General features: G+C 39.3%; 1 protein-coding gene across 7 annotated transcripts in view; it reads left to right on the forward strand.

Annotated features, from left to right (window-relative positions):
* RASGRP3 (RAS guanyl releasing protein 3) overlaps positions 1-25,246 on the forward strand; it is a 103,887-nt gene that overhangs the window by 43,148 nt on the left and 35,493 nt on the right. For 6 of the 7 annotated variants that reach the window (XM_035000896.1, XM_035000890.1, XM_035000889.1 and 3 more), the window contains 4 exons: positions 19,243-19,375; positions 22,567-22,761; positions 23,792-23,894; positions 25,099-25,161. In XM_035000896.1, coding sequence (XP_034856787.1) covers positions 22,692-22,761; positions 23,792-23,894; positions 25,099-25,161 — 236 coding nt within the window. In that variant the 5' untranslated portion in view covers positions 19,243-19,375; positions 22,567-22,691. Of the gene's footprint in view, positions 1-19,242; positions 19,376-22,566; positions 22,762-23,791; positions 23,895-25,098; positions 25,162-25,246 lie in introns of those variants that run through there. The other variant, XM_035000895.1, reaches the window with a different exon arrangement.

Raw genomic sequence — 25,246 nt, forward strand, 5'->3', positions numbered from 1 at the left:
AAGAAAGAGGAAAGAGGAAAGAGGAAAGAAAGAGGAAAGAGGAAAGAAAGAGGAAAGAGGAAAGAAAGAAGGAAAGAGGAAAGAAAGAAAGAAGGAAAGAAGGAAAGAAAGAGGAAAGAGGAAAGAAAGAAGGAAAGAAGGAAAGAAAGAAGGAAAGCAAGCAAGCTTTTTATTTTTAATTAAAAATTTTATTTATTTATTTGACAGAGAGAGACACAGTGAGAGAGGGAACACAAGCAGGGGAAGTGAGAGAGGGAGAAGCAGGCTTCCCGCAGAGCAGGGAGCCCGATGCAGGGCTCAATACCAGGACCTTGGGATCATGACCTGAGCCGAAGGCAGACGCTTAATGACTGAGCCACCCAGGCGCCCCAAGCTTACATTGTTTTTAAGTTGTTTTTAAATTGGATGTTCAGTCTAAGTTTACACATAGACTCTTGGGAGGGGAAAACATTTCAGTATCTCAAATTTTTGTGACCCTAAAAAGCTGTTGGTAGGAATCAGGGAATGATGTTGTTTTTTCCTCTCCTTTTGCATTGGGCAAGTCCATTTGTTTTAATATATAAAAAATGACATTAGATGGTAGAACCTCAAGGAATACTGACTTTCCTTTGTCTTCTGAAATCTTCTGAGGCAATCAGTCTTTGTAGGTTTAAATAGTGGTTCCTAAACTTTTATTGATCACAGACCCCTTTGAGACTGTCAGGAAGGCTATGGACCCTCTCCCCAGAAAGAAGGTTGTTGGGGGGCGCCTGGTGGCTCAGTCAGTTAAGCGTCTGCCTTCGGCTCAGGTCATGATCTCAGGTCAGGTCAGGATGGAGCCCTGCATTGGTGTCCCTGCTCAGCGGGGAACCTGCTTCTCCCTCTCCTGCTCCCCCTGCTTGTGCTCTCTCTCTGTCAAATAAATCTTAAATGTAAATAAATCTTTAAAAAACAAAGAAAGAAAGAAGCTCATGGGCACAAACACACACAATTCCACATATGCTGTCGGGGCCTTACAAATCTCTGATTCTTGGTTAAGAGTCTTGCTGCGGACTGAATTGTGTCCCTCCCCAAATTCATAAGTCATAGCTCCAACTCTCCATGTAACTGAATTGAGAAATAGGGCCTATACAGAGGTAATTAAGCTGACGTGAGGTCATAAAGGTAAGACCCTCATCTTGGTTGGCTGGAACCCATGTAAGAAGAGAAGAAGACACCAGAGCGCTCTCTCTCTCCACCATGTGAGGACACAGCAAGAAGAGTGCAAGCCAGGAAGAGTCTCACCAGGAACGAAATTGGCCAACACCTTGATCTTGGGCTTCCTACCTTCTAGAACTCTAAGAAATTTCTGTTGTTTATGCCACCCAGTCTGTGATACCTTATTATAGCAACCGGAGCAGACTAATATCAGCCTACTCTAAAAACTGTTGTGCCCCCTAAAGTAGTTGTGCTTTGAAGGAGTGGGTATTGGGAAGGAGGTAGTAGAAAGAAGCTTTCCTTTTTCCTTTTTTCTTTCTTTCCTTCTTTCTTTTTTCTTTCTTTCCTTCTTTCCTTCTTTCCCTAGTGAGGAACTTCCCTGCATGTGGAAGAACCACCTTGGGGAGGGGGGGCGGTGGTGTATGGGAGCCTGGGAGAACAGGGAAAGGACCAGGTGGCAGCACTCTGCCTGGCTCTCTCTTTCTGCCCCAGGCTTCATGAGTCCCCACTGACTGAGCAAAGTATGAAGGTCATGCAGAAGGATGATGTGTTCTCAAGCTGGGTGTGGACTTCTTTTGTAGGTTCTCCTTCATTTCACTGGCAAGTTTGTCCCTCTGAACCCAGGGCCTCCTTGAATTTCTTTCAAGCGTTTAATAAGAGGCAGGTATCCTCCAGAACACAATAATCCCATTTTGTAAAGTAGAGAGGTCTCTCTCCAATTAAGATTAGAGCTACCCAAGCCAGAGAAAAACTGCTGAGAATGTGGGAAGCATTTGCTCCTTAAAAATCCAGCCTTGGGCGCCTGGGTGGCTCAGTCGTTGGGCGTCTGCCTTCGGCTTGGGTCATGATCCCAGGGTCCTGGGATCGAGTCCCACATCGGGCTCCTTGCTCCGCGAGAAGCCTGCTTCTCCCTCCCCCACTCCCCCTGCTTGTGTTCCCTCTCAGGCTGTGTCTCTCTCTGTCAAATAAATAAATAAATTCTTTAAAAAAAAAAATCCAGCCTTATCCCTCTTGAAAAGGCTGCCACTGCCTGACGTGGGTGGAATTTGTGAGTGAGGACAATAGGAACTGTAATTTATAGACTATTTGGTCCCAAACCTAGGAGAGAGAGGGCAGAGTCTCAAAGCCTGGTGATGTTGTAGTTTAGACTGGGGGAAGGGAGCATGTGCAGGTCTTTTCTGGAAGACTTAAAAGGAGAAGTCAAAGTCTGAGTGAGCAAAGTTAATTGACTTAAAACGAGAAGTCAAAGTTTGAGTGACCAAAGTTAACCAGCAAAATACGTGGAGTTTCATGTGACAGGAGTAAATGATAGGACAGGGTTTAGGATGCAAACGTCAGAGTCAGAGAGCCAGCTTTGTGTCAGGACCATTTGAGTTCCAAGGTTCCACCTTCTCAAGCTCACCGTCACCAACAAATACATCTTTGTCTAGCTCAAAAGTACCCAGAACTGCTTCAGATGCCCAGTACCCACCAATCAGGGATTTTAGCCTCTTACTAAAACCCCCATTATCATATTAGACCCCTGAATGCAAAAAAAAATATTTTGACAAAGGGAGATGATGGGACAGGAATCATATTTGCAAAGTCAAGGAGCCAAATTCCCTTAAAATTAGACTGCTGAGCAGAAATTCTGTGACAGACAGCAGATAGCTTCTACATTTTCCAAGTCTAAGTTAGTTCAAAATCAGCTTTCTGACACATGTACTTTTTATGTCCCAGGGACCCCAGGATGAGGCTGGATTCTCTGGATGCTCACCATGGTGGTGTATTTCCCTTTCTTCCATAAACTCTCTGTTTAAACTTGGGTAAATTATGTAATCTTTTTGGCCCCAGGGCTCTCCTTTATAAAGTGAGGTAGTTTACCTGGAGAATAAAAGGTCCCCTTGAAAAGTAGAAATGCTCTCTGTCTCTCCTCTACCACAATCTCTTTCTCTATTAGAACGACAGAGTTTCTCTGAGTAGACAAAAAAAAAACACTATCAGAAGACTTGAATGAGCAATCTGATGAAATCAGGTGTTCAGAGACCAGTCCTTGCAGCTGCACTGACCAGTAAACAACCCTTCCCTGGTTTCTGGTTTCTCCTTTTAGAACGATAAACAACAACAAAGGAAGAATACCAGCTCAACTTGTATAATCGCTAGTTGGTGACTCATGATCTAAGTGCTGGGAATTATTCACAGGAAGCTATCCTGAAAAGCCCACAGTGATGAGTACCTGTGGATTACTCAAATCTGACATGGAGGAGTAAGCTGTTAATAGTTGTAGTCAACGTATCCAAAGCAACATAGAGAGGAAGTGGGAGAGAGTGAAACTGGATACTCACTGTAATGTGAGGAATCTAAAAATGTATTTGCCTCTCAGCATGAGTAGTTACATATTTTTATATAAATATCCCAGTATACATTCTGTTTTCCCTTAATCTTTCCAGAATCTACAAAGTAAAGTGTTGAGAGGGCGTTTGCACCAAGTCCCATGCTCTTTGGGAATCATTAGTGGACGTCTATTTTGTTGATTATGAGAGCTTTTCTGCAAAAGAAAGCACAGAAATCTGGGGGAATTGCAAAACTTGGAGGTAATGTAGACATTTTAAACCTATTGTAAGTGGAAATAAATAATAATTTATTAGCCAAAGCAAGCTTGACGAATGCTGTAGAAATCCTTAAACTTGCTTTCTTGTTTGGGCACGAGGTGAAGTTTGTCTTGCAATTCGAACCTACTTTGTAAATGAAAATATGCCAGAAGGTATAGTAGTTGTGATTCTTGTTTGTTTAATCCACGAATAGTAACATTCTTAAGATCTGCCCAATGAAGAGTCCTCTTTAGCTTTCCCTTAGCATCTGTGATGTCAATAGGCAGCCTGATGTGTCTGAGGTAGGGGCCCAAATGCAAATGTCTGCAGGAAATTATCTCCCTGTCCAGAACAACTGATATTTCACTTTCCTCTTAAATCAACTAAAAAGAAAAGGCACATAGTGGGGTGATAAATGGCAATGACCCTTGGCCTCGGTTGGGGAAACAATAGAGGGTAGTGGGAACTTTGAGGAATTAGAAGGCAGTTGTTACTCAGCTCCAGCCAGATGTTACCTCATGGGGCAGATCTGATTTTTCCATAAGAATCTAGAAAACTGGGGTGCCTGGGTGACTCAGTCAGTTATGCATCTGCCTTCAGCTCAGATCATGATCCCTGGGTCCTGCTTCCCACCCCCCCCCACCCCCGCCCCGCTCATGCTCTCTCTCTCAAATAAATAAATCTTTAAAAGAATCTAGAAAACTGGAATTGTAAAAAGTGAAAGTCTGGATTTGTACATGTTGTAAATAATGCAAAATTTTTGAAACTTCGTGAGAGCCAATCCTGTGTGGGCCTAACAACAACAACAAAATACATCTATGGGGCAGATCTCTGTCCAAGAGGTCACTGTTTTATAATCTGTGGATGCTGAGTGAGGAAGACCTTATTTTGCACCATCTGCAATTTGGAGAAAAGAACTTAAGATTTCTGGTTCAGGGGCGCCTGGATGGCTCAGTCGGTTAACCGTCTGCCTTCGGCTCAGGTCATAATCCCAGGGTCCTGGGATCGAGCCCCGCGTCGGGCTCCCTGTTCCACAGGGAGCCAGCTTCTCCCTCTCCCTCTGCCCCTCCTCCCTGCTTATGCTCTCTCGCTCTCTCTGTCAAATAAATAAATAAAAATCTTAAAAAAAAAAAAAAAGACTTGTAGTTCAGTATTTGTATGTCTTTAAATAGACATTCTCAGATAAAGAGAAAAACGTCAAAAGAGCATTTGAGAATGATATAATGATTAAGCAGCCACTGTACTTTTATATTTAATTTCTATGGCATCAGAGCCAATTTCTTAGATTTTATGGAAGCTATGATTTTGTATTAAGACCCACAAGAACACCTATGCGAGATGTTGCTGATGTCAAGCATATGGTGTCTGTTCAGTCATCTTGCTGTGAACATGGTTCTCAATAAAAACTCATTGGGGTGGTTCAGATCGCTCCATATTACAACAAAGATGTGGAGATTTGGAGACATCTAGATGACATAAACAATTTGCCAGCTTTTATAAAAGAGATGTTTGGCACCGTGTAGACAGCACATTACCAAAGTCAACACTCTCTCACCCAAAAGCAAAACTAAATTTTGGGGAAAAAAATAACTAGAATGGCTGAGGACCAGAAACAATTTTATAAAACTTGGGCTCCATTTACATTGCTTTAGATTCCTGAAGGTAACACAGTTGGGTCTTGAGTGTTCCTTCATTTTTCAGTATAGACACCATTTGAGATACTCCAGTATTTTCTTTCCCCAGTCATTGATGTTTTATGGTAGCTTTTTTCCCCTTTATTGCCCAAACCAAGTATTACTGCAGAATAATAAGTTAATGAGAGGCTTAAACATTTTCATTTGTATTTTTCTGTTTTAAGAAGGCAATAAATAATCAGCGTTGTATTTAGTAGTGAGGAAGTATCTTTTTACCACCACGCTTCGTAAATCCTTTCAGGTTTTATGTGATTAATAGTTGAAGCGTGCTAAGACAGCTAAATAAATAAATAAATACATTCCCTGGTTCCTGGACTAGAAATTAGAGGTGTTGAAAAAAAGTCACTGAAAATGAGATATTGTGGTGAGGTATTGGTGAGGGTTTAAAACTATGTGAACATGGGGACTTGTGAAATCCCCACAAATTACCACAGAAGTTGATGAGGTTCTCATTCTAATTTTAGTGCCCAGCTCGGTTTCACTTACTATTTCAACTCTTCAACATCCTTATTGTGACTAGTAGATCCATCAGCAGAACTTTTGGTGGAAATGTTTTTGTGTGATTTCTACTCTTAAGAATTGTTTTTATGGATATTAATAATCTAATATGCATTTATTCCCATGCTGGAGAAAAATGATTGCAATGTCAAGACTTGGATCCTATTCATGACTCTTTGGTACACATGAAATACTACTGGGATTGCTATATGAATCTACTAAAATCTCCTCCTCTTTAACTTCTTTGGGGACATGTATTGTCTGTGTATCCCCTTAAGTACTTATATGCTTGATAGATATTTCTTCAAAAAATAGATTGTAACCAATCGATAAAAATATGAATAGTTGAGGGACGCCTGGGTGGCTCAGTCATTAAGTGTCTGCCTTCGGCTCAGGTCATGATCCCAGGGTCCTGGCATTGAGTCCCGCGTCGGGCTCCTTGCTCAGTGGGGAGCCTGCTTCTCCCTCTTCTTGTGTTTCCCCCTGCTTGTGTTTCCTCTCTCTCTCTGGCAAATAAAAAAATAATAAAATCTTTAATATATACATACATATATATACTTTATATATATATTAATTGTATATGTATATATATAAGTAGGTGAATATGAATAGGTGGAGTTACATGTCTAGAGGCAGCTACTTTGTCCTCCCCAAATAATGAATACTACATAGTAAGAAGCTAATTATGGAATCTTTATTTAAGGAAATGTGGGCCTAAAGCACAGTTAGTAGAAATGGGATTTAAACTAGTTCTCACTTCATAACTCAAATTTCCAGCCTATGCTGCCTTTCCCCCTGGTTTCTTTGTTTCTTTCTCTCTTATTTCTTTCTTTTGCAAAATGAGTATATGTAGGTCAACTTATGGGGCTTATAACTTTGAGAGAAATGATATAAATACGAATCATTTTATTCCATAGGTAGAAGGCACTTTTTGGTCATTTACCAGGAAGAAAATAAATAATAGTAGCTAACACTTACCAAGAATATACTATGTTCCAGTTAATAAGCCCTTAACCTTTATTAACTCATTTAATTCTTTGTTTTGAAGTATTTTATTTGTAGATTTTATAGATGTTTTATTTAATTATAAAACGATGTTTTGTTTTTTAATATTTAATTAATTTTTAGAAACTTTTTATTAACATATAATGTATTATTTGTTTCAGGGTACGTGTCTGTGATTCATCAGTCTTACACAATTCACAGCGCTCACCATAGCACATACCCTCCCCAGTGTCCATCACCCAGCCACCCCATCCCTCCCGCCCCCCTCCACTCCAGCAACCCTCAGTTTGTTTCCTGAGGTTAAGAGTCTCTTACGGTTTGTCTCCTTCTCTGATTTCGTGTTAACTCATTTAATTCTTGTAACAACCCTACAACATAGATCCTATTACTATCGAGGTATACAGGTACAGAGACACAGTAAGATTACATAAAGTGCCCAAGGCCACATACTAGAAAGCACAAGAGTATAGTTTGGTCCCAGTGGTCTGGCTCTAGAGTCCAGACTCTTACCCATCAGTCGAGCTGTGCTCAGAACTCATTAAGTGACTAAAATGTGTGAAGCCTGCACAAACCCACAGCAAAGGGCTGTGCTGGATTATATCACATGGACCTTCACAGTGGCTTTTAGTTCTGCTCCTTACAACATGGTAGCCCTCTCTCCCCCTCTCAATGTTTCTTGAATGAAAGAATGATCACATAGATTCTTTAATTCCAGTTTTAAGAGCTCCCCATTCTGTTAGCATTCCTGCTTCTCCACAGCTCTCTGCCTTTTTCAGTGTCCTTTTCTTTGCATGTGGTTTCTCCTTTTCTCCACTCAGTGCAACCCCACTCATGCTTTAAGGCCACAGCTCAACTCTATGAGTCAGAAGTTTTTACTTCTCTCGTGACTCTTTCATAATGTCCTGTATCGTCATTTCTGTTTATTTTGTGCCCCCCCTTCTTTAGATTCTAAGGACTCTGAGATCACAATCTGTGCCTGATATAATCTTGTACCTCTGCCATGGTGTTAATCACAGTGTCTGGCACAGAAATAACCGTTTATTAAACAAATGATAAAATGACTGGAAGAAGTGTTCAGTGTAATTTTATTCTCTATAACATAAATCTGTAATAAAAATCTGGAAGCATGTCTTGACATTCCATCAGGGGCATGTTAATATAAGAGGAGTAAATTCATTCAATAAAATTTAAAAAAATCAAGACAAAAATAAGATTGGAGGAAAAAAGTGGAAGAGCAACAAATTTAAAGTCTGCAGATCATGTGGGAAGAATAAGACGGCAGAGCAAGATAACCATATGCAGATATCAGACGTACTTCTCCGTTAAGAGCTAGAAAGACAAAAGACACTGTTTGGTTCTTAAGAAACCACCGGGGAGACAGAACCATTCGGTAACATAAATCATAAAAGCCTCACGCAAGTCAGTACATTGAGTGCCAAAAATCTGCCTGGAGGACCTGGGAGGGAGGAGAAGAATTCAAGTAGGCATTTAAGAAGTGAGTATGTGATTGCCAAACAGACATATTGAGGGGAAGGAAAACATTCTAAAAACAAAATAAAACATGTACAAAGCATGATGTCCTGGTCAGTTCAGGCTGCTGTAACAAACATACCGTGGACTGGGTGGCTTAAGCAACAAAGTACCTTCATGACTTCACTATCTCCCAAAGGCCCCATCTCCAAATACCCAGGAGTGGCAGTGGAGAGGAAGAGGGGTGGACCCATATGAGAAGCATTTGGGAGGTAGACAATCAGAGTTGGATATGGAGGGATGGCACTGGGAGGTCTCGTTTCTGGCATGGAATACTGGGAGGTAGACGGAGCCATGCATCAAGGAAGGAGATACAGGTACAAAAGTTTAGGAGAGTGGAGAGGACATATTTTTTAAGTAATCAAAAAATTTTAGTGGAAATAATAATTCACAGGCTATTGTATGTCCCTTTAAAATGTATAGCTTAGTGATTATTTTAGTTTATTCACAAGGTTGTACCAAAACTGCCACTCTCAAACTTCAGAACATCTTCATCACCCCAAAAAGAAACCCTCAACTCATTGTAGTTACTCCTTTGCCTCCCTTCCCTCAGCCCTTGGAAGCCACTAATTTACTTTTTGTCTCTATGAGTAGAGTCTAGGTCATGAGTATAGTCTTTGCCTATTCTGGACATTTCATCTAAATGGAATTATAGAAAATGGCTTTCTTTTTTTTTTTTTTTTTTGGTCTGGCTTTTCTCACTTAGCATCAGGTTTTCAAGGTATACCCATGTTGCAGGATGTATCAGTGCCGTATTACTTTTTATGGCTGAATGAAATTCCATCATATAGATATACTTTATTTTATCCGTCTATTTATCAGTTCATAGACATTTGGGTTGTTTCAACTTTGGGGCTATTATGAATAATACTGCTGAACAGTTGTGTACAAGCTTTTGTGTGGACATAAGTTTTCAGTTCTTTCAGGGATCTATCTACCTAGGAGTGAATTTGCTGAATCATATGGTAACTCTATGTTTAAGTTTTTGAGGAACTTCCACATTGTTTTCCAAAGTGGACACATCATTTCATATCTCCACTAGCAATGTATGATGGTAAGGTATGAAAACCTACCCTCAAGTTAAATAAAACTTTCCCAAAGGCCCCCAGTATTAAGTGGCAGCCCCCACTCTTGGCTCTCTATGGTACACCATGCAGCTGGCCTCAGTCTGATTTGGAGTTACTGACCTGGAAGTGGTAGTTGAAGCTATGGTCGTGGATGAGTTAATTCATGGAGAATCTGAGGTGAGAAGAAAAGTCCAGGCACAGATACCTGTGGACCTCCAGCAGCAGGAGAGGAGTCTGTGTGTGACTGAGAAGGTGTGACCAGAGGCACAGGAGGAGAACCAGGGAAGAGAAGTTGCCAGGAAAACCATCCAAGGGAAGAATTTCAGGGGGAGTGTGGCTAAGAGGGAACACAAGGCTGCTGAGCCTTAGCATAAACGTGGTGACTCCGTCAGAGTAGTTTTAGTGAAGTGTGGGAGTGGGGAGTGAGGGGAGAACTGGACAGAGCTTGATTTGGGCGGTCTGAAGAGGGGATGGAACCAATCCAGCAAATTCTACTTGGCCGTCAAGGATGGGAGAGATAAGAGAGTTGGCCAATGGGGAGCTGGTGTTTTTTGTTTGTTTCTGGTTTTGGCCAGGAAGGATACCTCCTGTTTACTTAAACTGCTAACAGTTTAGCTCTAATTCATTAATTCTCCCTTTTTTATAGCTGTATCAACAAAACCCTTATTTCCAATCCTTTGCCTCCTCCAACTCTTTAATAGTTACTTTGTGAAAAGGAACCATCCTCTCCCTTTTTTTTCCTCTTCCTGTGTCTCTCTAGATCCTCTAATAAACCCATCTGATTCATGTTTCTAGCAGTTACACAATTTCCGAAGGGTAACTCAGCATATTAAAAATTAGTACCATCAACCTCTAAACTCCATGAGAATTCCAAAAGTTCTTTTCAGCATTTTGACAGATGCCCACCAACCTCCTTATCCTCTGTATGTAATATGCTATTAATCCATGTATAATGTTGTTCTAGTGGGGAAATATACTCTAAATTCCAAATAACCACTTTACAAATATAGTTGGAAACATTTTGTAATTTTAGGACTTCCTTTTTTTTTGTTTTTTTTTCATTGGGTTTTGTGCTCTTAAAACTTTAAGAGAGCTTTTTTTGTTCTGATGAGGAAGACAGAGTAATATTGTTTCTCTTGTGTTAGGGATGATGAAAGCAAGCCTTAGAGAAGTTAAATAGGGACCTAAGCCACTACTGACATTTATTAGTCACTAATATTTTCTCTTTCGTTGGTATATACAGGGATTTCTTTTCAGCAGTAAGGTGAATTTAGTTAATGCCTTAAATAAGAAGAGAGATATCACCACCTCTTGAGATTTGTTTTCCTTTTAGAGAAAGGAAGAAACATTTGCTGTAGGAAAAACACGTGAAATCAGAGAGAATGACAAAGTCATTAAGTGGAGTCTTCTAATTATAGCCTTCAGGCTATATACATTTAATTGACAGTACGGACATAATTTCAAAAACATTTTTTTGGTCCCTATGCTTTACTTTTAATTGTTTTCAATAAAAGGTCTAGCCCCAAATCCTTGATAGAGACGTGTTTTAAAACTGAGACTTTACCATCCCACAAAAGAGTACCACGAACATACTGGTTTCTAAATAGGAGCAAAAGTTTTCATTTAGATGATAACACACACAGTTTCACTTAAAAAGGAGAAATGAATATTACATTCCCAAGTGGGTCTATTTATGTATACAAAAGTTAGCATTAGAATAGTGTAAGAAATTTAACTTTTAAAGCTTATCACTGTCTCAACAAAACAAAATGCATCCAACAGAATGGGAGAAGATAATTGGATAAAAGGCTAGTATGCAAAATCTATAAAGAACTTATCAAACTCAACACCCAAAGAACAAATAATCGAATCAAGAAATGGGCAGAAGACGTGAACAGACATTTCTACAAAGAAGACATCTGAATGGCCAACAGACACATGAAAAAATGTGCCACATCACTCAGCATCAGGGAAATCCAAATCAAAACCACAGTGAGATACTACCTCACACCAGTCAGAATGGCTAAAATTAGCAAGTCAGGAACACGACAGGTATTGGTGAGGATGCAGAGACAGGGGAACCCTCCTACACTGTTGGTGGGAATGCAAGCTGGTGCAGCCACTCTGGAAAACAGTACGGAGGTTCCTCAAAAAGTTGAAAATAGAGCTATCCTAAGACCCAGCAATTGCACTAGCGGGTATTTACCCCAAAGATACAAATGTAGTGATCTGAAGGGGCACCTGCACCCCAATGTTTATAGCTGCAATGTCCACAATAGCCCAACCATGGAAAGAGCCCAGATGTCCATCAACAGATGAAAGGATAAAGAAGATATGGTGTATATATGTATACAATGGAATATTGCTCAGCCATCAAAAAATGAAATCTTGCCATTTGCAATGACATGGATGAAACTAAAGGATATTATGTTAAGCGAAATAAGTCAATCAGAGAAAGACAATTATCATATGATCTTACTGATACGTGGAATTTAAGAAACAAAACGGGATCATAGGGGAAGGGAGGGAAAAATAAAACAAGATGAAATCAGAGAGGGAGAAAACCATGAGAGACTCTTAATCAGAGGAAACAAACTGAGGATTGCTGGAGGGGATGGGGGTGAAGGAAGGGGGTAACTGGGTGATGGACATTGGGGAGGGTATGTGATGTAGTGACACTGGGTAGTATATGAGACTGATGAATCACTGAACTCTACCTCTGAAACTAATAATACACTATATGTTAATTGAATTTAAATTAAAAAATAAAATCTAAAAAATAAATCTTATCACTGTCAATAGTAAAATTGGATAATAACATTAATACTAATAAAGCAGCGTTGTACCGTCTCCATGCTTTTCATAATGTATCCATTTACTTACACTTTTTAAAAAATCCAATGACAGTTCAGAACTCAGTGCATCCCAATCATTTTACTGTTCTTGTTCTAAGTATTGTCTTATATGTGTTCTTTTTTCCTGTGGGGGTAAGTTTCTTGATAACAGTTTGATGATATCAATCTCTTGCCCAATTCTAGAATCAAGCTCAGATATTTCTGGTTGCTTTGCTGTCCGACACCACTGAATTTAGCTGGTATTTTCTGTTCTAGTTTTGTGACCCATAAAACTTAATATTCTCAGATGTCTCCTTTTCAGGAAGCCTTCCCAGCTCTCTTCGGTTAAATTTTATCCCACTTTTGTGCTCCCATAACACCCAGGGCATGTTTCTCTGGGACTGGACTTAATGGGCTTGTTGTTTTATAATAATAGGTTTATAATCTGTAAACTGAAATGGGATGTAGGCTCCTTAAATGAGCTCTTTACATCTCCAGCCCATATCATAGCACTTAATATTTAGTAGATATTTAATAATCATTGGCCTTTCTTTTTTTTCCTCAACCAAACAAATGCCTTTCTGTGAGCATGGAGATACTTTTGAAGTCAGTTCTTCATTATGTTAGTGCTTCTTGCTGCATTCCTATGAAACAACTTAGAACTCAGAATTTAAAATGCTTTCCTAGTGTTCTCAAAGATAGCAGCTTCCACCCCCAGCACAGAAGGATGGTAGGTTAGAGAGAGATTATACTGCAGGCTGTGCCTTCTGTTCGATTCTTTTGTTTCTTAGAGGCTTTCTGTATAGTATCTTCATTCTCTTAGAGCCTCCTTTGTGTAGATTCTAACCCATGAGATTGTCCTCTGGCCTCAGTGGGTGGATCCCTAAGAGTTATTTACTCATGCCAGTTACTGAAAATGTCTTCTTGCTCCTGGTGGGCACATGTAGGCATGACCATGTTAGTGCTGGTACCAAGTACGGAACAGAAGTGAATAACCAGCTCAGAGCTCATCCCATGTGGCTTCCTTGCATTTTTTTGGTAACAATTAAGTAACAAGCTTTAGCTGTGTTTTATTTGTTGCTAGATTTCTGGGGAGAATACTGGCCTCCCAGAGTTCAATGGATAAAGCACTCAGCACCGTGATGGCTCAGACAGCATTCAAAACGATGACCTCTTCCTTCTTCTCCTCCACTCATCATCATCATCATCAAGCTCACTTTGGCGTAAATGAACAAGGGGACGTGACTTCTTTTCAAGGGATTTGGAACCAGGTCCTTCCCAAGCATTAGTGCCACAGACAAGATTCCTATGAATATAATGCTGAAGAAAACACTGGTCTTCACAAAAACTGTTTTCCCAAGGCTTAAAATTTTAACTTCTAAGCTAAATATTTTCTAGTTCTGAATCTTATTTTGGGATATCATTTACCATTTAAACACTAGAGTTGCCATAGTAGGTCATAACATTTCCATGGAGTTGAATGTGTCCATCTGGAAACCATCTGATTGCAAATGTCTAATATGTGTATATATCGGTTCTCTTCCGTGTTTAGCTTCAGCCAAATGCTAGGAAAATACCTCCTCAGTTGGACTTTGGAATTTCATATTTATTACTAGAGCTTCTTCAATATTCTCATTTCTCATTCAACTCATGTCAGATAGCTGTAAATATGTTCGTTTGGTTGCCAATAGTATATATCAGTAACCAAGAAAAAATAAATACAATGCATCTTAACCTTGTTACTTAATCGTTAGCCCAAACTACAAGGGGGCCTTGTGGAATGAGCTCTGAGCTGGTTATTGACTTCCGTTCAGTATTTGGTACCAGTGAGTCCCTAAAATGCCAAGCTTGCTCTAATAATAATGGTTATTCATCTTCAGACAATGGAGCCAGTGATAGAATGCTTAGAAGCTAAGCAGAGGACATAGTACACATTTGTTCTAGACAATGCCCAGAAATTTATCTAATAGGCAAGCCTTAACAACAGCTAAGATTTGTGTGGGTAGTAGAAAAAATATAAATTTTCATAGTCAGAACTGGCTTTGCCACTAAACTAGTAACATGATAGGACAAGTAACTTAACCTCCGTAGGCCTTAATTTCCTCATCTATGAAATGGGGAGAATAATATTTCGCTTTCGGGGTGGTATAAGATTTAAACATAATAAGGTAATTTTCCCAACATTATGTGTATCACATTACATGCCACCAACAAGTAGTATTTGAAGAAGATATTATTACTTTGTTTTCTAAAATCCGTAACAGTATTGTTTATTAATGCCCTATTGATTTAGGAAAAGCTCTATGCAGGAGAAAAACAAACAACAACAAAATTTTAAAACCCAGGAAAACCTCATTATCACATTGAATAAATCCATCCAAGGCAAGAATGAAAAAAATTACTCTAGAGTTGAGAAAATATTTTCCACGGCGACTCCGTATGTCATTGTTATATAACCTTTGGGAATATTTCTCCACTCTCTATAAATGTGGGATACTTGATTCTCTGGGTCATCATGATGGCCCACTTAAAATGTTGTAACTTTGCTGTAAGCATTGGGCTCATTTCCTCAGTATGTACTGTCCCAGTTGGTTTGTGATAGAATCAGCTTTGACAGTGACAACCATGAGGCTGTGAGAGTACGATAAGAAGAGTAACTGATTGGAGGAAATAAGGTAGAAAGAGAAATTCAAATAACTGAGAGGCGATGTGGGAAGAAGTGAGAAGGAAAATTAAAATTAAAACAAGATCAATACAGAAATCAGCAAAGAATTCCAGATACGAAGAGTGAACTGAGAAGAAACAGTAATGTATCTTGTGATTTATGACCTTTTTTTAGAGGTAATGGATAATGAGGGCATTGGTGAGTGTGCGTGGGGGGTGGGGCAGAGATACAGAAATCCTGGCAAGGAAAGTGCAGGATATGGGGATGGTGGCTGAGGCTGTAGATGCCCAAATGCAGTATCCTGGGTCAAGACAAAGGGTGGGAGACAAATGATTTCTCCAATAGTGTCTGTCTTCTTCACTATTTGAAGCAAAGCTAGGTGAAATGGGAGGAACGCATGCCCTTGTGAGGAAACTACCTAGCAAATGCCAACCATGCTTTAGCTCTGAGTTATGGAAACCACATGTGACTGGACCATAACGGCATTAACTCAGAATCGCCTGCTCCATAAAGAAGGAACTTGCTGTATAAGTTGTTCCAGAAAGGTTAAATAATTTCAGAAACGTGGCACAAGTGAATGATGTCATCCAGGGAACAGGGAACACGAAATTAATTTCTCTCAAAACAAACTCCAGAAGAAAAACATCAGCCTTTTCAATGGAAATAATGGGAAATAGCCCAGTAATTCTGGTTTCTTTCTTCTGTGCTTTATAACATCTGTTGTTTATTTTTTTTCTCTTGATAAACCTCAGATCTTCCAGCAGATGACCTTGTCTCCTTCTTTTTAGAGTAAATGAGTCATTAGACAGAAACTTCCTTGACTCTCCGCTATCAAAAGGACAAATCTATCTATACCTCTACCCATTTCCCCCCTCTTTCCTGCTGTTAAATTGAAAAAGGTGGCCTGCTACCTTATGCAAGGTAAATCCCTCCAGCTATGCATGGATCCATGACTTCTGTCCTCTCAGGGACCTTGTTATATATATTAAATTCTTTTTCTCCTGTTCCTTAAATTTTCCTTTCCACTAATTCTTAGAGCTTAAATATGGTCAGGTGTCAGTTCAGAAGACTGTAATAGGTATCCAGAAACTAAGTCAACATTTCCCTTTGGATGTCTCAGACATCTCTAACTCAACACATCTAAAAATGAACTCATCATTTGTCCAACATGAACTTCCTTCCTCTTCCCCTCAATTTCTCAATCTCAGGGGAGTGGCTTCATAACCCAACCAAATATCTAGCTAGAAACGTGGAAATTATCCCTGAGTCCTCCTTTCTGCTCAATTCCCAAAACCATTTGATCAGCAAATCTTGTTGGATCTATCTTCAAATTATATTCTGTAACCAACCAGTCCTCTTCATCTCTATTGCCACACACTGGTTTAGATAACAATCATCTCTTGCCTAGATGGTCATAATTGACTACTAACTGGTTTCAGCATCATCTGTATATGTCTCTACTAATCTCTTTTCCATACTGCAGCTGGAGGGATCTTTAAAAAATCTAGATAGGATCATGTCACCCTCTTATTCATTTTTGAAATCATGGTTTCCCATTGCCTTTCAGATAAAGCCCATACTCCTTCATATAGCTTATAATACTGTTCATGAGCTACTCATACAGACTTCTTAGTCTCATGTCTTGCCACTTGTCAATACTTCAATCATTCTAAATGTCTTTCAGCTTTTCATAATTGCCGTTTTCTCATTCACTCTTTGCCTCGCTAAAACTCCTTTGGCTCCGAATTAACGTAGTGCTCCTCCCCTTCCTGGGATACTTTATTGTAATTACTTGTTTATTTTATTTTTTTTTAAAGATTTTATTTATTTATTTGAGAGAGAGGATGAGAGGAGAGAGAGAGCACATGAGAGGGGGGAGGGTCAGAGGGAGAAGCAGACTCCCTGCCGAGCAGGGAGCCCGATGCGGGACTCGATCCCGGGACTCCAGGATCATGACCTGAGCCGAAGGCAGTCACTCAACCAACTGAGCCACCCAGGCGCCCTGTAATTACTTGTTTAATTCTTTGCTAGAGTATAAGAATTGTGTCTTTCTTGCTCACCAATTTATCCTCTCTGTTTGCTCCTAATCTCTTCTACCAGCCTACTCTAGTATCTTGCTTAGTATCTGGTATCTAATAGATCCTCAGTATTTGTCAAATAACTTCATTGTTTTTCAGGGTTTTGATTCATTTCTCTTACTGAACTTAATAGTCTTGATTCTCCAATGGAGTCTCAGAGAATATAATCACAGCACCTTTCAAATCTCATGTCTGTGGTGAGAAAGGGAGATTAAGCTTGAAGGTGGCCAGAACAACAAATGCTATGTTAATCCTTAAGGCTTAAAGGTTTGTGATCATTAGCACTCATTTTCACTAAGGATTTAGGCATTTAGAGACACCCCCTTATCTCCGTATGAAGGTCATATAAAAGCAAAGACCTATTTGTGGTCATTTATACATAAAGACAGTATCGGCCATTAGGAGGGAAGAGTCTTTAAGGGTTTTTGTTAGTTTTTTTTGCAGTAGAGAGAATGCTATAGACAAGACTACCTTTGGAAGTTCTAATATGGCCAACATCATTTCAAAACTATTTATTGAATACTTACTAGATACAATATTTCACCTTATAAATTGTGCAGTCCTGGAGCCAGGAGCAACCTTTGCTGTCATTCTGGCATGCTTCCTAGACACCATCTGGGAATTAAGCCTACAACATCTCTGACAGTCATTACTTTACTTTGGCTTGAGAACTTTCGCGAATGAGATTGCATTGCTGATGAGGCCACCTGCCCTACTCCTAGAAGCTCTAATGTCACAATATTTTTTCTCCTCTTTCCTCTTCCTTCTCTAACTTAACATCTCTTTCCTGTCACTTCAATCATATGTCCTCTACTTCACCTAAGTCCTCAACTTAGAAACCCTTAAATACTGGAAGGGAAGAGATAGTGTGGGCAAAGGGAGATACCTTTCCTGAACACCTAGTGTTTTTGTTTTTGTTTTTAATTTTTTTTTAAGACTTTATTTATTTGTCAGAGAGAGAGATGAGAGAGCCAGAGCACAAGCAGGGGGAGCTGCAGGCAGAGGGAGAGGGAGAAGCAGGCTCCCTGCTGAGCAGGGAGCCCGATGCGGGACTTGATCCCAGGACCCTGGGATCATGACCTGAGCTGAAGGCAGACGCTTAACCGACTGAGCCACCCAGGCGTCCCTGAACACCTAGTGTTTTAAAGGACATACAGTGGGTAGATTTTACGTTACCTCTGAAACTCCTTCAACAATCTAGTAAAGTAAAGAGCATCAATGGCATTTTACTCAGAGGTAACTAAAACTTTCCCCATTTGCTTATCTAATATGGAAATCCAATCCAAGATTCTGAGTCAAGAGACTGGGGTGCTAATTTATGTCTCTTAATGGACAGCTGCATGGAGTTGGCTCCTTTTTACTATTTCTAAAACTGGGAGTATAGTCCTTATTGTCCTAGGCAACCTCAGGAGGATTTTTTGAAGATAGAGGCTTTCATTAACATGAAAGCCTTTTTGCTGCCTGAATACATCATAGCCTTTGGAAATCACACCCAGTAGAACTCTATTGCCCTTTTGAAGTGAGAACTTCTCTCTTAGAAGTAATTCAAGCCCTGGGGAAATTTTGGCTTATTGTGTCCTTTTCAAACTTGTGAGAAAATGTGTATGCTGGGGAGCAATAATTCTTCATTGCAGCCAGAGAGTACCTATCAACACTAAAGCAAGTCCCAAATCACTGGGAGACTGAACAACCTGGACTAAAATAACATTGACATTCATGTTGAGACAGTCAGGAGTGATTTAGAGTCAGAGTTTGATGATCACCACAACAAACTCTTCTAGAGATTTACTAACACTCCAAGGTCAGTGTTTGGAAATTCTTAATGAGTACTCCAATAATAGAAGTATATTTGGACCAAAATAGTATTTTACACTATGTGTATAAATTTTGATTTTGCCACATTTGCAGGATTTTAATAGGCTGAATTTAAAAAAAAAACTACTTGATTTGAAAAATATCATGTTACCAAATAACTATTTTGAATATTTTTCTTTTTTTAATTGACTTTGTAGATGAAATTTAGACAAAAATCACTCAAGGGTTTTGGAAATGCTTTAGCACCATGAGCATTCTTTTGGGTTTCTATTATTTTAACTCTGGGGATTTCTTTACGTTCTTTTATCAGGTTCTCCAAAGTACTTATTATTCAAATTGGAGAAACCAGTTCTGCAGACTGCATCCCCAGCGCCTTTTCCAATGATGATAACTGCCTTTAAAATTCTTTCAGACCTGGAGATCTTTCAGGGTGAAACCAGTGGGTAAGTATTTCTTTAAACTATTGTAGATTATGTGAAAAGCTTGACAAGATAAATATGCCTAAGAAAACTAAAAGAAACATGCTATGATATTAATAAGAGTTGTCTTTGGATGATGAGATGATGGGTAACTTTTTTTCCCTTCCTTTTTCCTTACTGTCTTATTTTAAATGGAGAATATATATTGTTTTTTAAATTTATTTTTATGTTTATTTTTTTATTATTATGTTCAGTTAGCCACTTTATAGTACATCATTAGTTTTTGATGTAGTGTTCAGTGATTCATTAGTTACTTATAACACCCAGTGCTCATTATAGCACGTGCCCTCCTTAATACCCATCACCCTATATTGCTTTTATAATAAAGAAGCTTTACTGTTGAAAAAGCAGTTCTAGACACAATAATAGCCATACATATAAAATGAGACCTCAGGTACATGTGCAGGTGACAGAACGCTAAGCAGGGGCACAGACCCATCTCCTGATTGCAGAAACAGATTGTAACTGGATAGTCTGGCCCCCCTGGCTTTCACGTGCTGGCTTCACTGCGGATCACAAATATAACTCCAAACATGGTGACAGGTCTTTGGTACCAGGTTATTTCCAACCCCTTATGGAAGGGTAATACCTTCCTCAAGTAGAACAGCTGAATAATTTTGGTTTTGACTTGAGACTCTAGTTAATCTAGGCTGTTTGGTTCTAAGTAATATATTTACTCTTCAGTAACAAGTGTTAACAAGATAAAAAGTCTGTATAGACGTGAAGGGGAATCAGACTTGTCAATTGTCCAATCTTGACTTTTAATGGGATTGACAGAGATACCAAGTGTATGTCCTGGAAGAGATACCAAGTTCTTATTATGAATGCAGAAAGATCCTATCAAGTCTAGAAAGCTGGCAGGAACTTCTGTCCCAGGATGTTTACTAAACGCTGATTTAAATTGCTAAAACAAACTAAAAAATTTATAGTACACGTGCATACAAATATATAGTTACTCAAAGGCAAACTTTTTACAGTTTTATATTTTATTCATTTCTTCATCAATTCACTAATTCATCAAATGCTTTTCTTAGTATCTTCTCTGTGAGGGACAAAATCTTTGGAGTTGGGAAGTACACCAGAGAAGAAAACACAAAAATCCCTGCATTCATAGAGCTTATGTTTATAGTGTTAGAGAGATTTCAAAACAAATAAACAAGTAAAATATATAGTATGTCATATGGGGAAAACTGTTATGAAGAAAAATAAATCCAGGAGGTGAGGTAGGGCATGCCAAGTAGGAGGTGAGTATGGGGAGAGAGGTCTTGTTGTTTTATTTTTTTTAATTTTTAAATTTTTTTTTTAAAGATTTTATTTATTTATTTAATTGACACACAGAGAGAGGGAACACAAGGCAGGGGGAGAGGGAGAGGGAGAAGCAGGCTTCCCGCTGAGCAGGGAGCCCGATGCGGGGCTTGATCCCAGGACCCTGGGATCATGACCTGAGCCGAAGGCAGATGCTTAACGACTGAGCCGCCCAGGGGCCCCCGTCTTATTGTTTTAAATAGGGTGGTCAGGAAAAGCCTCACCGATTAGGTAACTTGGTGAAGAGATGTAAAAAGAGTTGGTTCCAGACATCTTTAATATTTCCCTTTCACAAATCATTTGAGTAGCAGAAGTGGGAGAGCCCTGATCCAGTGTTTCTGTTATTTTTTACCACACATGGGAAATAATCCAACTTTTTATGCCTTGAGCATGGCACCTTCAGCACAAGAATATGGTTTTTACACAGAAATAATACATGGTAAAAAATTTTCCTTAAAGTTATATGCCTATTGCACAGACCCACTCAACTGTCACTCTTTGGGGTCTGATTGCACTAACACAACCATACACAGGAACATTAGCTTTTTTCCCCTATTCATTCATGTGTTTGCTTTCTGAAGTTGACTTTGAGCCTACTGAAGGCAGGGGTGGGACAATGATTTGTTCATCTTAGCAGCCTCAGTGCTTAGCCTGGTGCCTGGCATTTGTCGGGTCCTCAATGCTTACCAGCTGAATAATCACATTTTGAAAGTAAAATAGACATTGATTTCAAACAGCTTAAGAGATTCATGCCCAGTGGCCACATTTACCTATTAAACTGCCCAAAGTAGATAACTGTCTTACATCATGATGACCTCTGACCTTCTTTAGGCCCCCTATATGGAGCTGCCACGAGGACTCTGTAAAACAAAGTGATGGTGTTTCCAACAGCAGTACGTCCAGTATGAGGAACTCTAAGAGGTTTCTAATCCCCATTTTTCCCATGACAGTGCTGTAACATGGGACCTCTGTCATACCCACATATTTCTTCTACCTAGGTGACAGATCATTTGGCTAGGTTCTCTTTCTGACTAGATTAGGGGACAAAATTATGACAGTTTATGATATCCATACTTGAGAGAGCAATGAAAGGGGGCAAAGGAAACTAAAAGCTTTATTTTACAGTGGAGTCCTGATTCTAGACCTTACTAATTGTGTGGTTTTAGACTAGTTGCTGCATCTCTGCAAATCCATGACCTCATCTGTAAACTGGGAGTAATAATTACTATCGTTTGGAAACACTGTTATGAAGTATCATTGTGTTGATCATAGCAGCATTATTATGAAGGTTAAGTTGGATAATATATAAAGCATTTGGTAGAGTGCCTGGTACGTAATGTGAGTGTTCAGTAGGTTTTTGTTAATACTTTCACTACTACTATTAATGTTACTATTAGAGAAATCAGGCAAGTAAGATTTTTTAAATCAGTTGTTGAATGTTTATATGATCATTGAGGATGATGCTCATCAATATATTTGCACTTCAAAATTTACCTCCTTCTATATACTTGTAATAATATTAAACCAAGTAACATTTATAATATTCTTGAATGTCTCTCTTATCACTTAAGAATATGAAGAAAACGTAAGATATTATATTAAAAAAATGTCAGCTGCAAAATGGAACGGTATCTCACAGAACATTTCTGTGGTTCTGGAGTGCCCTATATGCCAAGGAGCACTTTAGCAGGCAAATTACCATCATGGTGGTTGACATAATCTCTGTCACTCTGAGGCTTTTCTTGGGGAAAGTTACAGTCAATGGAAGTCCTTATCTTTGTAGGTGGAAAAGGAATGCCTTAATGAGGTCTGAACTCTCATCTGATAACTTTCATTTCTTGTTTCCTTAGAGTCTTGAAGTACGACTAAGGACAGAAACCAGCAGCAGCACAGACCTCACCAAGTCGTGTGATTATGGAGATGGTCTACCCGATGCTGAAAACGTATCTAGTTTTTTGACAGCGGCTGACTAACCATGGGGTCAAGTGGGCTTGGAAAAGCAGCAACATTAGATGAACTGTTGAGCACTTGCATTGAGATGTTTGGTATGAGCCTTTTCTCCCTTTGATATCAAAGCTTGATACTCCCACTTCTCCCTATTCAGATGTGAGTGTTGCTGTGGAACAGAATTCAGTCTCCATCTTTGGCATTTAAGTCCTTTGTGATTGACCCCAGTCTCTCTCCCTAGTAACACTGCCCTGTGCATTTCCTTCCCTTTAATGCCCACAGCTAATATGCCAGCCATACTGTCCACTTAATGCTTCTGGAACATCCCCTGCATCTTTCTACCTCTGTGCCTTCACTGAAATTCTGCTTCAGGGCTCAGCTCAGATGCTGTTTCAGATGTTCATCATACCATTCCTAATCTCTGCTGTCAGGAATGCTGATTGCTTCCTCCCACAGCCCTTTGTGACTTTCCCATGGTGCTATGATCATTTCTCGGTCTTTTGGATCACAGAAGTGTGGATAGCACAGTCTGCTGCATTCTAATTTGCATATATGTCTTGTATCCCCTACTAGGTTACAGACTTTACAGCTATGTGCTTTTTCATGTTGTTTACATATCCACCTCAGCATTTCAGATTATTCTTTGTACAAATGGAGTCACATTTGTACAAAACCAATGGAGTCACATTTGTACAAAACAAATGGAGTTGTTTTTTTAATTGTTTTTTAAATTGATCATTACAGGAGGAGTTAGACCAGAGTAGGGTGGCCAGATAAAATACAGGATGATCAGTTAAATTTGAATTTCAGATAAAGTTTATTTTTAGTGTAAGCATGTCCTAAATAATGCATGGGTCATACTTATACTAAAAGATTATTTGTGGTTTACCTTAATTCAGATTAACTAAGTGTCCTGTATTTCTGTTTGCTAAATCTGGTAGTCCACCAGAGGGTGGGTGAAACCCCACATCCACTTAACTTGTAAGAAAGTACCAATGGAAAGAGGAGGAAAACAATAATTGGGTCTACAAGAAATTTTTGACACTAATGTTTCTCTACTGTTATTAGAAAAAGAGAAGAGTAGTACTGTTGTCTCCTCACCCCTCATTTTATTTTATTTTTTAACAGATGACAATGGAGAGCTGAATAATAGTTATTTGCCAAGAATAGTTCTACTGATGCACCGATGGTATTTATCTTCCACTGAATTGGCAGAAAAACTTCTCTGCATATATCTTTTCAACTACCGCGTAACTTCTACGATCATAAATCAAGTTCTGTATTTAGATAGAGTGTCTAACAAAAGCCAGTAAATTAAGATGAATAAATAGTCTTTAGTCAGTTATCCAGCTGTTTTGTGGATATATATAGATGTCTAGACAAGACATCTGGATGATGGACCAAACAGTTGACTATCCATCTGGATGTTTTGGCTCTACTTAAAAATAATCACTAGATATAAAATGAAACAGAAGCTATAGGCTGAATGTTTCTAACTTGACTTAAACATTTCTGCTGTTAGTACAATGAAAGAATAGTCAACACTGATTCCAGACCTAATTTATTCCTTTTAGGATAGCAAAATGATGGACGTAGAGGATACAGTTTAGACACATAGAAATGCCAGCCAAAATAATAGGATCTGACTCAGGCACAGACACCACCTGAGTTTTCACATCTTTCCTTGCTTACAAGACACAAAGAACATTCTAGCAAGTTTATTGCGATTTGTTGGTTGATCTTAATTTCAGATTTCCTTCTGATATAAAAGCAAAAAAAAAAATAGTAGAAACTCCAATTTTATAATAAGGGCTTTTAGCAGTCTATCACTTTTGAAAACACAGCAGTCCTGAAAGGTGGTTGAAAGCCGAATGGTCCAAAATGAAAAAACAGTCTCAGATTTATAAGGATGTTTTTTTTCCCCAGAGATCTAATGTTTATTATGTAATCACTAATATTGGTTCCTACAGTCTCGGCCTATTTCAAGCCCAGGGGACCTTGCAGATGACTGGGAAGACTTACAGGGTAGGAGGAGCCTGAAAGGCAGAGGGTCTGTCAAATGATTCTGAGGGTCACGTGGGCGTCCATCTGCTCATTGCAAGCTTCCTCCACTTCCTACTTCTTCCCTCCATCCTCCCTACAACCTCAGGGCAGAAGGGGATGCAGAAAGGGTAAGGGGACATTAACCCTGAACAGAGGTCCCTGAAAGTGAGCAAGATCCTAGTCCCCAGATCTCAATATTGAGGGGTAGGGTGTAGATGACAATTATTCAGTGCTGACATCGTCAGAGCCCATTGTCTTCCCATTTGAACGTCCACATAACCCAAATGTCCCCAGGATGGCCTTCTTATTAGGAATTCATCTAAATTGGTCAAACAGCTGCAGGTGTGGGCAAAGGAAACAAGGTGCAGGGATTTTTTCTTTAACTAGTGTACGTATCGAGATGCCAGTGGAGAAAGCTGTGATGAATTTCGGTTAAAGATCTGCTACTTCATGAGGTAAATATACATGTAATTGTCTTGTAGGGTATGGTTCTGGAATTGTTGACAATTTCTTTCTGCCCAGACAGTAGACCTAGTCTGG

The sequence above is a fragment of the Mirounga leonina genome, unplaced genomic scaffold (genome assembly GCF_011800145.1).
Source record: "Mirounga leonina isolate KUSES-001 unplaced genomic scaffold, KU_Mleo_1.0 Mir_125, whole genome shotgun sequence".
Taxonomy (NCBI): domain Eukaryota; kingdom Metazoa; phylum Chordata; class Mammalia; order Carnivora; family Phocidae; genus Mirounga; species Mirounga leonina.